The sequence below is a fragment of the Callospermophilus lateralis genome, chromosome 3, assembly GCF_048772815.1.
Source record: "Callospermophilus lateralis isolate mCalLat2 chromosome 3, mCalLat2.hap1, whole genome shotgun sequence".
Lineage (NCBI taxonomy): Eukaryota > Metazoa > Chordata > Mammalia > Rodentia > Sciuridae > Callospermophilus > Callospermophilus lateralis.
In genome coordinates, this window is record NC_135307.1 from 34142368 (window position 1) to 34157506 (window position 15139).

Genomic DNA, 15139 nt, shown 5'->3' on the forward strand with positions numbered 1-15139 from the left:
AGAGTGCTCCTTACATACCCATAAATGAATTGTGTTCCTGTAAATCACTGATGAATCAACTGAAAAAGAAATTAGGAAAACTATTCCCTTTACAATAGACTAAATAAATAAATAAATAAAATACGTAGGAATCAATCTAACAAAAGAGGTGGAAGACCTCTACAAAGAAAACTACAGAACACTAAAGAAAGACATTGAAGACCATAGAAGATGGAAAGAGCTCCTATGTTCTTGGATAAGCATATTTAATATTGTCAAAACGGCCATACTACCAGAAGCACTATACGAATTTAATGCAATTCCTATTAAAATTCCAATGATATTCTTCATAGAAATAGAAAAAAAATTATGAAATTCATTTGGAAACATCAGAGACCCAGAATAGCCAAAGCAATCCTTAGTAAGAAAAGTGAAGCAGGAAGCAAATTTTTACCCCTCGCATATCAGACAGAGCACTAATCTCTAGGGTATATAAAGAACTCAAAATGCTAAACACCAAAAAATAAAACAAACACACACACACACACACACACACACACAAAACAAAACAAAACAACAACAAAAACAAATAACACAACCAATAACCAATAAATGGGCCAAGGACCTGAACAGATACTCTCAGAAGAGGATATACAATCCATGAACAAATATATGAAAAAGTGTTCATCATCTCTAGCAATTAGAGAAATGCAAATCAAAACTACTCTAAGATTTCATCTCACTCTAGTCAGAATGGCAGCTATTAAGAATACAAATAATAATAAGTGTTGATGAGGATTTGGGGAAAAATCACACTCAAACATTGCTGGTGGTATTGCAAACTGGTGTAGTCAATATGGAAAACTGGGAATGGAACAACTATTTGACCCAGCTAACCCTCTCCTTGGTCTATACCCAAAGGACTTAAAAACAGCACACTACAGGGACACAGCCACATCAATGTTTATAGCAGCACAATTCACAATAGCTAAACTATGGAACCAACCTAGATGCCCCCCAGTAGATGAATGGATAAAAACAATGTGGCATATATACACAATGGAATTTTACTCAGCAATAAGAATAAAATCATGACATTTGCATGTAAATGGATGGCATCAGAGAAGATAATGCTAAGTGAAGTTAGCCAATCCCCAAAAACCAAATGCCCCAATTTTTTCTTTGATATAAGGAGGCTGATTTATAGTGGGGTAGGGAGGGGGAGCATGGGAGGAATAGACAAACTCTGGATACGGCAGAGGAGGAGGAGGGTAAGGGAGGCGGCAGGGGGTTAGAAATGATGGTGAATGTGATGAACTTCATTATCCAAAGTACATGTAGGAAGACACGAATTGGTGTGAATATCCTTTATATACAACCAGAGATATGAAAATATGTTCTCTATAAGTATAATATGAATTGCAATGCATTCTGCTGTCATATATAAAAAATCAGTTAATAAAATAATAAAAAGAAGAAAAAAAAGAAAAGTGAAGCAGGAAGGATAACAATACTGGACTTTAAATTATGCACAGAGCTATAGTTACAAAAAGGGCATGGTATTGGCACCAAAATATACACATAGACCAATGATATATAATAGAAGACGGAGAGACAAACCCACATAAATACACTTATCTTATACTAGACAGATGCACCATAAACATACATTGGAGAAAAGATAGCCTCTTGAACAAATAGTGCTGGAAAGACTGGAAATTTATATGTAACAAATTGAAATCAGACCCCTATTTCTCACCTTGCACAAAACTCAACTCAAAGTGGATTTGGAACTACAAATTAGACCAGAGACCCCGAGCCTAGTAGAAGGAAAAGCAGGCCCAACTCTCCATCATCTTGGCTCAGGGACTGACTTCTTCAATAAAGCTCCTAATGCAAAAGAAGCAAAACCAAGAATCAATAAATGGGATGGTATCAAACTAAAAATCTTTTTCACAGCAATGGAAATAATCAATAACATAAACCAAGAGCCTTCAGAATGGGAGAAAATATTTACCACCTGCACCTTGGATAGAGAATTAACCTCCAGGATATCCAAAAAAACTAAATAAACAAACTTAATGCCAAAAAAATGTCTTAATCAATACATGGACAAAGGAACTGAACAGGCCCTTCACAGAAGAAGAAATCTGAATGGTCAATAAATATACAAAAATAAATGTTCAACATCTCTAGCACTTAGAGAAATGCAAATTTATACTGAGGTTTTGTCTCACTCTAGTCAGAATGGAAATTATCAAGAATATAAGTAACAATAAATGTTGGTAAGGATGTGAGGAACAGGAACACTCATATATTGCTTGTGGGAATGCACATTGGTACAACCACTCTGGAAAGCAGTATGGAGATTTCTCAGAAAAATTAGAATGGAACTTCCATTTGACCCAGCTATACCACTCCTCAGTTTATACCCAAAGTTTCAGCATATGAACTGGTGTGGCTACATCAATGTTTATAATAGTAGCTCACCTCACAATAGCTAACCTATGGAAACTATTTAGGTTTCCTTCAAGAGATAAATGGATAAAGAACATTATATATATATATATATATATATATATATATATATATATATACACTGAATATTATATACTCAGCCTTAAAGAAGAATGAAATTTGGCATTGCCAGTAAATGGATGGAACTGGAGATTATCACACTAACTGAAATAAGCCAATCCCCTTAAAACCAAAGGTTGAATGTTCTCTCTGATAGGCAGATGTTGACTCACAATAGGAGGAGGGAGTGGAGATTGGACAAGGTAGATTGGGGGGACAAAGGGGAGATGGGAATGGGAAAGATAGTAGAATGAATCAGACATAAATTTCCTATTTTCATATATGATTCACCACCAGTGTAACTCTACATGATGTACATTCATAAAAATGGGACATTATATTCCATGTATATATGATATGACAAAATACATTATTCTGTCAGAAAAAGAACAAATAAAAAAATTTAAAAAAGAATCAGCTGCTTGGCTGACACTCACCTCAGATCAATGATGTCAGAATCCCCAGCACCTGGGCCCTGGCATGCTGTGCTCCTCAGAGGTGTACATAATATGAGGGCAGGAGAACTCTGCAATTGGCAAATTCTTCAACCACAGCTGCTGGAGGCTCTTGGAGTTTCAGATGTGGTGCTGAGGCTCTTGTTTTAAGTTGATTTTTATATTAAAAGCAATGTGAAACACCAGTGGAGGCTCAGTTGATCATTGGGCTCAGCCCTGGGAGACCTAAGAGCATTAAAATAGGAGCCACAAGTCTAAAGACATAACAGATCAGTAACATTGAATGGTTTCTGATTAATAATTTCCAAGTAAGATGATGTGCAGGGTCAAAATGAGCTTGTAAAAAAAAACACTATTCTTTAGAATCACAAAGGACCAATTGACAGCTGACAAGTGTCTTAGAAAAGAAGACAGAGGCAGAGTTACAGTACTGACTTGAGAGAATAGGTCAACAATCTGCTGAGTTTTTAACCTTACCCACAAGGGGGTGCATCTTCCAAAGCGCAAACACACACACACACACACACACACACACACACACACACACAATCCTGTTTCACTTCTGAGCTCACGTGCATCCTTTCACTGTGACCTGAACCTTTCCTTACACTATGAAGTTAAGATACAAGGATTGCAGAGGATGTGGGGGGAAAAGTACACTTGTATATTACAGGTGGGACTACAAATTGGTGCAACCACTCTGGAAAGCAGTATGGAGATTCCTCAGAAAACTTGGAATTGAACCCCCATTTGACCCAGCTATCCCACACCTTGGTTTATACCCAAAGGACTTAAAATCATCAGGCTACAATGACACAGTCACATCAATGCTTATAGTAGCTCAATTCACAAATGCTAAGCTATGGAACCAATTTAGGTGCCCTTCAAAAGGTGAATGGATAAAGAAAATGTGGTATATATACACAATTAAAAATTACTTAGCCACAAAGAAGAATAACATTATGGCATTTGCCAGAAAATTGATGGATATGAAGACTATCATGCTAAATGAAATAAGTCAATCCCCCCAAAACCTAAGGCCAAATGTTCTCTCTGACATGCAGATTCTAACACACAATAAGGATGAGGGGAGAATAGGAATTCACTGGACTAGACAAAGGGGAATGATGGAAAGGCAGCAGGGATGAGAATAGGAAAGACAGTAGAATGAATTGAACATAATCTTTCTATGTTCATATATGAATATGCCACCTATGAAATGCTACATCATGTACAACTGCAAGAATGAGATCTTAATTAGAATAAGTTATACTCCATGTGTGTATAATATGTCAGAATTCACTCTACTATCTTGTATATCTAAAAAGAATAAATAAAACTCAAAGAATGATCATTTTAATAGAAATGATCTAGTTTCAATTTAATCCCCTTCAAAATACCAATGACATTAGAAAACTAATGAACTAGAAACAACAATCCTAAAATTCATATGGAAGCACAGAAGACCCCGAATCCTGAGTAAAAAGTGCTGGAGACATCACATCATCTGACTTCAAATATCCCACAGAGTCATAGTAACAACAACTGTGTAGTATTGGTGTAAAAGCAGATGTAGACCAATGGAATAGATTAGAGGACCCAGAAAGAAACCCACAGTCTACAGCCAACTGGTTCTCAACAAAGATGACAAAAATGCTCACTGTGGAGAAGGCAGCCGCTTCAACAAATGGTGCTCGTAAAATTGGACATCCACATGCAGAAGAATGAGACTAGATCCCCCTCTCCTACCCTCAACAAAATCAACTCAAGACCTTAATGTTAGATCAGAACCTTTGAAACCACTAAAGGAAAGCAGGGGAAATACTTCAAGATATAGGCACAGGCAAGTATATTTTGAATAGCACTCCAATTGTTCATGAAATAAAATCAAGAATTGACAAATGGGATTACATCAAATTAAAAACCTTCTGCATAGCAAAGGAAACAATCAACAGAGTGAAGAGTGTAGACACAACATGCAGAATGGGAAAAATATTTGACAGCTATTCATTCACTTCACTGGGGATTAATATCCAGAATATATAAAGAACTCCTGGAGTTCTCAATAACTCCACAAGCAATTCAGACCATAAATGGACAAATCATCTGACCAGATACTTCTCAAAAGAAGAAGTACAAATGGCCAGTGTCGCGAGCCATCCATGGGCTGTGTGTGTGAGCTATGCGCATTGGAGAAATATGAGGGGACAGGTGTGGCTTTGCACGCTGATTGGGATGTGCAACTCAAGTGCACCTTTCCTCTCACTCTGCCTGTGATCCCACACAGCATCTGAGATGGGTGTGACTTGCCAAGAGGTCAATCAATCTGCTGACCACAGACATCAGGAAGCAAGCTTCCACCCTTTGAAGCCCTATCCTTCCATTGAAGCTCCTTTGTGTGTTGCCCCTATAAAATAAAGAGATCCCTGATATATTCTCTCTCTTTCCAGTGCTGTCCAGTGTGGAGGCTGAGCCTTAAGATTGCAGCACGGTCCTACCCTCGACCTGAGAAACTCATGTCCATGTGTTGCGTGGTTTCTTCACCATTTTCTTAGTTTAATGTTGTAGCCAGCTCCTTTGAGCCCAGCTCATCTCGGCAGAGCAGGGAGCTAGAAAAAGGCCAGTAAACACAGGGAGAAATGGTTAACCTCTTCAGCCATCAGGGAAACGGAAATCAAAACTGCATTGAGATTCTTCCTTATCTCAGTTAGCTTGGATATTATCAAATAAAACACAACACAACAAAATAACAACAACAAGCATCACCATGACCATCCCTAATGATAACAAAGATGGGAGAAAAAGGAACCTTCATATGTTGGGAAGAAAGTGGTGGTGAAATGTAAACTACTACAGCCATTGTGGAAAATAGCGTGGAGATTCCTGAAAAAACTGAAAACAGGATCCAGGGTAAAGTCACATACAAAGAGACACCTGTATGCCTATCTCCACTATCCACAATAGCCCAGCTATGGGATCAGCCCAGGTGCCCATCACTGAAAGAAGCCGTAAAGAAAAGATGGTGTGTATACACAATGGGTTTTTTAAAATTAGAGCTTCATGGTTATACAGAGTAGTGGGGTCATCCTGATAAACTCATGTGTGCATGGAAATAGATTTTGGTTCATGATCCCCCCTTTTTGACTCCGCTCCCTACAAACTCCTCCCTTTCTCCTTCCTCTTCTCTACTAGGCTTCCTTTCACTCAACTGTTAATTTGATTGGTTCTTTGTGAAATCTTATCTTTCCCTCCCCCTTTCCTTTATTTTACTCTAGCTTCTACATATGAGGGAAAACATTTGGCCTTTGTGTTTCTGAGTTTGGCTAATTTCACTTAGCATGGTATTTTATTCTTTTTAATGGCTGAGTAGAACCCCATTGTGTGAGTGTGTGTGTGTGTGTGTGTGTGTTTCTCACAATTTCTTTTTCTTTTCTTTTTTAATTTGTTCTACTTAGTTATACATGACATTAGAATGCATTTTGACACATTGTACACAAATGGACACAACTTCTACTTCCTCTGGCTGTACACAGTACAGAGTCACAGGGGTAGTGTAATCATACATGTAAATAGGTTAATAATGTTTGTCTCATTCCACTGTCCTTCTCATCCCTATAGCCTCTCCTCTCTCCTCAGTCCCCTCTGCACAATCCAAAGTTCCTTCATTCTTCCCTACCCTGCCCCTCATTATGGATCAGCATTCACTTATCAGAGAAAATATTCAGTCTTTGAATTTGGCTTATTTCACTTAGCATTCTATTCTCCAGCTCGATCCATTCACCTTCAAAGTCCATGATTTCATTCTCTTTAATATTGAGTGATATTCTGTTGTGTATATCCACCACATTTTCTTTATCCTTTCATCAGTTGAAAGGCATCTAGATAGAGCACCTAATACTTGAACAAGATAATAAATGATTATATTATTGTGTTTGGTAAAGTGGTTTGTTTTTATTCCCATGCAATCTAAGCAGTCATTTTCTTTTCTGACCATCTGCATCTTTTGCATCAAGGAATTCCTAGTGCATGGAGGTGGGTTGAGTGACTGCTGAAGACTTGGTTGGTCTTTAGTGACCTGTGTTGATGGTTTCAGTCCACCAGGGGGCACCCCAGGCTACACCAGGAATGACTTATCTGAAGATCTCAGTGAGCTGAACAGAGAGAGAGGAGACCAGAGCACATGGGATCTAGTCAGCTCAGAGGCAGGGGTAGGGAGTGCTAGTGTAAATTCATCTCAGGTCTTCAGCTCTTCTGTTCTATATAAAAGCTCAGAAGGCTGGAGCCGATTTTTATATTCATTGGAGCCCTTCTGTGTAAATCCATTGGGAGAGTATCTTTCTGAGCAGAGGGGAGGGAACTGGAATTTTTCTGGGCACTGTGAACACAGAAGCTTGATAGAAATCATCACCATCGTCTGTTTTCATTAATTTTTTATGAATAAAATTCCCCAAATTTGATGATCTAGAAATTATTCTAATAAACCTGATATTCAGTCTTTTCCTGTACCTTCTTAGTGAATAGAAGGAACATGCATAAATAGATGAGAAGAATAATAGGAAAAAAAAGAACAAATCTAGAAGAAGAAAAGGGAGAGGACACTATTAACTTGTGTCATGGTCAGAGTCTGCTGAGTATAGGGAAAGGGTTGGATAGGAAAAGGGGAAAGGTAGAGAATAAACAGGGTGGACATCATACACATAATCGGTTTTTATTTTAATTAACCTAACTCTTGTGGCAAATTTTTCCTATGCAGATCATGAATTTTGGGTGGTTGAGGGGTACCAGGGATTGAACTCAGGGGCACTCGACCACTGAGCTACATCCCCAGTCCTATTTTATATTTTATTTAGAGTCAGGGTCTCACTGAGTTGCTTAGTGCCTAGCCTTTGCTATGGATGACTTTGAACTCTGGATCCTCCTGCTTCAGCCTCCTGAGCTGCTGGGATTACAGGCGTGCACCACTGTGCCCAGCAGATGATGATATTTTGATTTCAAGAAATTATGTTTATTTATTAATTTTATATAATTCATTTCTGAAAATTACTGTCAATCTACATACCATGAGCAATGGGCTTACACTTCCTGTGATTCTTATAGGCTCTACTTAGTTTCCTGTTAGGGAAAGGACAGAGCTCAGCTGTGACTGGTGCTCAGGGAGTCAGGTGGAACCTGTTGCCTGGGAGAACAAGCTTGTCTGGCCCAAGACCTGACACCTGCAGAGCAGGGAGAAGACCCAGCAGCCAGGCCAGCAGCCATGCAGAGGGGACTGGGGGCTCTGCTGGGGCTTCTGTGGGTGCAGCTTTGCTGTGAGTCGGGCTCCTTCCAGATGGGGCTGGGGGTGTTGTAGGGCTGACAGTGTGAGGGAGGGCAGGGAGAACTGGCACCAAGCCCTCTCCCTGTCCTCCATCCTCAGCATGTTACCTGGGATACTCTGCAGGTTTGTGAACTGGTCATGGATTCTGCAGTGACACCAGCTGTGTTTGCTTTTCTCTTTCCAAGCAGGGGTGAGAGGGCAGCAGGTGGAGCAGAGTCCTTCAGCCCTGAGGCTCCAGGAGGGAACCAGCCCTACTCTGAAGTGCAATTTTTCCACCTCCATGGACAGGGTGCAGTGGTTCCGACAGAATCCTGGGTGTGGCCTCCTCAGTCTATTTTTCCTGGCTTCAGGGACAAAGCAGGAGGGAAGGTTAAAGGCAACAATGAATTTTCAGGAGCGCTACAGCACCCTGCACATCTCTACCTCCCAGCTGGAAGACTCAGGCACCTACCTCTGTGCAGGGAGACACAGTGCTCCCAGGGGACCTGCAGCCTGTCTGCAAACTGCAGCTGCACCTGCAGCCACAGCCACTGCCTCAGGGAGGACTTTCCCAGCAGCCTCTGCACAGCTACGAGTGTCCTGATTCATGTCATAGCACTGTCACCTCTTCTAACAGGAGACTTCTCAGCAGTGTCATCACGCTTGGGATGGACGCTTTTTCCTCCTAGAAACCTTTTGCAGGAAAAATTTCTAATAAGGAAACACTGAAACAACTGATGAGGATGTCAGAACCCAATGTACTATTAAAACAGATCCCCTGGCTGAGCTTATAAATGACATCTATAAATTACTGTGATGAAAAAGACTTGATAACAAAATTAAAAAGGGATGTCTCAATGCATTCTAGCAAATAGAAGATTGTTCAATTTCCAGGAGAAAATGTGCACTTTTTCTCGATGTCTCTATGTACATGTATATATTTGTTCTCAATGTTAGTATTCAGATTTTTCACTCCTGAAACCCATAACATATATAAAATTCCTACCTGTCTTGGAGTGTTAGGCACTCTATCTAGGTTGTTACATATATGACTCTAGTACTGACAATATTTGTTTACTTTGCACACAAACCAGGAAAGAACAGAGGTGATTTCCCTGAATTCCTAACTTGTAAAGTTGGTGTGGGATTCCCCCTCAGAAATCTGAAAACAGAGCGTGTGCTCTGAGCTAGCTAGTGTAGAAGACTCAAAAATGTAAATCATAACTATTGACAAAATTTTAAAATGTGTTCACATACATCACTGATGAAAATATTCTTTTAATTATTTCTAAATAGCATCCTTTAAGGGAAAACTGCTGAAATTTTTCCTTTTGTTATATGAAAATCCACTGCTCTTCCTTGCATTTGTGAATGAGTCTGTTACTCATGATTTTCTGACCTCATTTAGGGTCTGGGAAAGGGAGGAAAAATCTTCCAGCACTACCCCCAAAGCAACTTTCATTGCCATAGTCAAATTCCAAGACTTCTCATAAAACAAAGTTTAAACCTGCATTTGGATCAATTACAATGTGAATCTAATTTCTACCTCGCTGTCTTTTATGGTAACCTAAGGGATCAACTAGGAAGCAGTTGGACCCTTAGATTCAGGCAAAGACATTTAGGTAATTCCAGTGATGCTGGAAGCAGGATCAGCTTTCTGGGCATGTGACCTGTAAGGTTTCACAGGGCCTGCCACTCAGAAAGGGGTAGATGTATGATTTAATGTTCTGTTATTGCTGTCCTGCAGCTCTTAATAATTTTGTCTTTGAAAGTATGTTTTGTAACTGAAGTCTGTTAAGAGGATGGAGCATGTGTATGAGCAGAGGAGATTCATGGGCTTTGGGACAGGAGCACATGGAAGTTCATGTTCAAGGGCTCAATTGTTCCACCTATTCCAAGTGCAATGGCCCACTATAGGCTTTCTGGTGCTCTGCAGGTCCTCAAAGTGTTTGGCAATATATGCTTTTAGTAAATTTGTACACAATGAAAACATAAAAATGAACATTGCAATAAAACATTTAGAATTGTTAGAATACTTGGAAAAGTTTAGAAACTCTAATTTTGTAAATTGAGGCTGCATTTCACAATGAATATCTATCGACTTAGAAACAGAAATTAAATTTAATGACAGCTTGATAAAGAATAATGTTTTCATGTGAAATTTTGAATGAACCAATTATTAGCACAGAAGATAACCTCAATATTAATTTCACTGGAATTGAAGGAACAGTGATGGGATGCATAGACAAGCATTATTTATTATACACAAATCATCAAGTTTCTTTCAGTTTCTATAAATTACAGAAAATGCCAGCAGAAACATTAAAATGCTGCCCTACAAATCAAATTGCGGAACAATCCAGAAATATCTTATGGTCAAGATATAATATTTACAAAGTAACATCAGTTATTTTTTATATAAGCTTATGACACAAAGTGTTTTTTGTACTTTGTAAATTGGTGTTGCTACTTGTGTATCATTGCAAACCCTATTGTGTTTATAAATAATAGAATATTTTGTAAAGCAGACTTTGTATTATTTTACTCACTTGCAATTTTCCATGCTTTTTGAACAATGGACTCCAGATTTTCACTTTGCATTGGGTCCCACAAATTTATAACCAGCCCTGGTTGGGAATCTTGGTACCCCAAGCTATACTTGGAAGGATGGCACTTTGAAGTCAGAAAGAGATTGGAATGTTTCAGGAAGTGTTTTTTTCTCAGGTTTGTTTGTGTGTTTTTTCCTACAGGAATAACACATTACAGAGGTAAGTATAAGAGATCTTTAGAAAGGAGCATTCTGTTCACCCATGGCTCAGTCATGGAGTCACCCTCAGATCACTATCTATAATAGTTCTATACTTAGTAAAGTCCCAACTTATTCCATTATACTGTGGATGTAGTCTTTCCTTGATCTGGCATCCCTTATTGATGTTACAGGAGTGATGGAAACCCAGAGAGGGACTCATCCTGAGGATCCTGTTTATTTCTGCTTCTGTAGAGGCCCAAGAACTGTTTAAAGGAACTTCACACACAGTAGGTTGCATGTGAACATGAAAATGGTGCAGGACACTCCACTCACAGTCTCATACCAACCCACACCTCACACACCCAGTCCTCAATGAACAATTTCTCTGTTAAATAGTGTAAAAAAGTTTCAGAGTCAGAAAAACCTGTAGAAATCCTTCAATGAACTTCATTTTTCAAAGACAGAAACAATGTGCAAGGTGCTAGTATAAAATAGCTAGAGAATGGGTGGAATTAGAAGGAAATGATATTTTCTCACTTCTCCTTAGCATATTTTTCTCACTTCTCCTGTCCCATTTCTGTAGAACCAGATTGCTGAGCAAAGAAAAACTCTCCCATGGATCCCAGGCTTCATGAGTTTTGCAGTGTGGGTCTGGGAAAGCCTTGGTTCAAACAGTTTGACTTGCAAAATAGAGAGCTCGAAATTGTAAAAATGTTTGACACTTCAGGGACTAAAGGAGACTCAGGTTGAACTAGTTTTTCTACCATAACCTCAGTCCACCACACACTGCTGCTGTTGAAGTGAGCAAGTGGTGGGTCATCCTCAACATCCAGACGAGTCTAAGGCCTTTCCTAAAATGAGTAATCCCAGGTGGACAGCTCTTGGAAGAGGTACACCAACATAATGAGATCACTCAAACACTGTCAGCAAAAATGGTCAGTGAAATCCAGAGACTAAGGGGAGGGAATCCTGTCCTTCTGCAACTGAGAGTCTGTGAAGATGCTAGAAAAATCCTTTTCTTTGTGCCATAACTGAAAAGGGTAAGCATTGACCTAAGTGTCTGCATCTAGCTGGGGAGGGTTGCACATGCCTGTAGGAGGTGGGGGCAGGAGGATCACAAGTTCAATGCCAGTCTCAACAATTTATCAAGACTGTAAATAATTTAGTGAGACTCTAGGTAATTTAGCAAGACTGTCTCAAAGTAAAAAAAAAAAAATGTATCCAGCAAGACTGTAAATTATTTATTGAAACTCTAGGTAATTTAGTGAAACCCTATCTCAAAGTAAAAAAAAAAAAAAAAGAAAATCTGAGAAAGGGGAAATTCACCCAAGGAAGGATTTACTAATTCTATCATAAGTTGAAGGAGTGATAAAATAGAAGAATCTTAGAATAGAAACACACACACACACACACACACACACACCACACACACACACACACACATATATATACACACACATATATAGTATGTAAACACATAACATATTATATATAATATTTTATGTATGAACACATAGTATACAAAATAGATACATAACATATTTTGTATATACACATATATATTTCGAGTTGAGGGTTTTCATCACAGCTGTCCTTAATCTTTAAGCTTGTGAGAGGTGACCAAGTGATTAGATTTATTTTCTGTAGATCTTGAGTACTAGTGAGTACACGTACAGTACAGGAAAGAGGCCTTGACTTCTGAAATGAGGTCATCTTCTTTGGGCAGAAACTATTGATTATGGTTAGTTCTTGAGGTCTGTTTCCCATTTGCACTATCCTATAGCAGACACAAGTAGTAGTAAGGCTTCCCCGGATAGAAACAATCAGAAAATATCAAATTAAAGCATATGAGAAAAGGTCTTTGGCAGAGGGAGATAACCCTAAAAATTTATAGAACTGAAGGATTCTTATAATGTTTTGGGGAAAGAACTTTATAGTGGAAAGTGGGAGAAAAATCATTGGTCATGGCAGCAGAAATCCATGCCAGGAAGATTGGCTCATGATTTAGAGGAAATTCCAGTGAAGATATGTCAGTCATTGAATTTAAGGACATATAGTATGTTTTGGGAGCAGAAAATGAAAGCACATCAAGAATAAACTTACATGTGGTCATATATTTTGAATCTGTAGCCTGTAGTGTTTTTTTGAGAATCTCTACTCTTTCTTTCAGGACTTTGCAGAACACAACTCACATGGCAATATAAAGATTTCTTCAATCATTTCATATTTCTCATTGTAAATCAACCCCATCTATGGGTTAAACATTCCTAAAGGGTGGAATACTAATAACTATAGAACTTATCTCCCTGCTCCCTTACTTTTGAACTTGATCATTAGTTTTTTATCATCTTTGCTGAGGGAAGACACCGTGGTTTAATTGTTGGTACTGTCCATGTTTTTGAGTTGCAAGTCATGGGCAAGATCAGGCTTGGACTAGTCACTTGGAGAAAATATGCATTTTAATATTAATTGCATCAATATGCAATGAAATATCCAGTAGTCTTCTTTCTCTAATCCTTGGATTACACATTGCTTTAAGAAAAAGATTGTCTTTGTAAGAGAAAAATCTCAAAGGCAGATTTGGTTGAAAAGGAAAGTATTATATTTTTCCTTGTGAACATGAATCACGGTGCTTCCTTGATTTCAAACATGTAAACTGAGCCCATCATTGTATAAACACCAATAGCATCTACATTTTTCCAGTTTATTAAAAATGACCCAGTAGTGTGCACAAATATCAATATTGATATCTCTATACTTATTTTGCATTCGATTTTTTTATCTGAGACTTTCTTTATTATATATATTGCTGCATTTATGTGTCTGAATCACCCATGGGGAAAGAGAAGACCACTTAACCTGAGAGTTCAGTAGTTAGGGATGTGACCACAAGGTGGCAGTCTACCCCAGCTGGTGCAGAAAAAGTGGTGGGTTCATTGAAGTGAACTCTGAAGAAAGAGGTTTATAGTAGAAGCAGAACCTTTTTCTTATTGGTTGAGTAGTCAATATGAGAACCTGCTATAATTGTTAGAGACAGAAAGTAACAACCTGATAACAGAAATAGCTCTCCTGGCTAGATATATCAAGTCTATGGTCCAAAGGGAAGAATAATGAAGACATTGATTTATGCTTTATTCATATTCTTGTGGCTGCATCTGAGCTGTGAGTTGAGGACTGGGGGATAATGGAGATTCTACTGGATGTTCTTTTGATGTCCAGGGAGAAGACTGGCTTTATTCATAGCTCCTCCATATCCTGTAGAAAAAGAAATTCTAGAGAGTAATGACCTGACAACCTTCTTGTTTTTCTTTTTCTTTCCCAGGGGTCAGCCAAGGAGAGAAGGTGGAGCAGCACCCTTCTACTCTGAGTGTCCAGGAGGGAGACAGCGCTGTTATCAACTGTACTTATTCAGACAGTGCTTCAACCTACTTCCCTTGGTATAAGCAAGAAGTTGGAAAAGGTCCCCAGCATATTATAGACATCCGTTCAAATAAGGAGATAAATCAAGTCCAAAGATTCATTGTTGTGTTGGATAAGAAAGCCAAACACTTCTCCCTGAACATCACAGCCACCCAGCCTGGAGACTCAGCTGTCTACTTCTGTGCAGCTGATGCACGATGCTTCCCAGACACCTGCAGCCTGTACTCAAACTTGCCACTGGGCTGAGCCTCACCTGCTTCCTTTTTGGCAAAGACCTTCTAGTGTTGCTTTTTCCACATTGTGTTTTTGCAAGTGGAAACTAGCATATAGGCATTCAAAGTATAGAATACATACAGGGGGTTCAAGATGACCCAGAGAGGGTCAGAACATTTTGTTAGCTGATTGTTACTTGATGGATTCCTATTTTTTTCTTTGTTATTGTACATATTTAAAGTACACAATGTGATGTTTTGATATACATATGCATTGTGAAAGTGAATGTAGGTGAAGTGATGTGAGATGAGGAGGGCAAGGTCTGGCACAGAACTTCATGCCTACTCTGGGCTCCTCATACCCAGGCACCCTCACATCTTCAGCAATCCTAAAGCTGCACATAATGGATTCTTCCAGGGAAATAATGATGCTTTGTTTTGCAAGCCAGGTTTT

General features: G+C 38.9%; 1 gene segment (V, D, J or C); it reads left to right on the plus strand.

Moving 5' to 3' along the window:
- LOC143641527 (T cell receptor alpha variable 13-1-like) overlaps window positions 1-14719 on the plus strand; it is a 29694-nt gene extending 14975 nt beyond the window's left edge. The window contains 2 exon segments of the V gene segment in view: window positions 11055-11072; window positions 14376-14719. Of these exon segments, the coding sequence occupies window positions 11055-11072; window positions 14376-14719 (362 nt within the window).
- The last annotated feature ends 420 nt before the right edge of the window (window positions 14720-15139 follow it).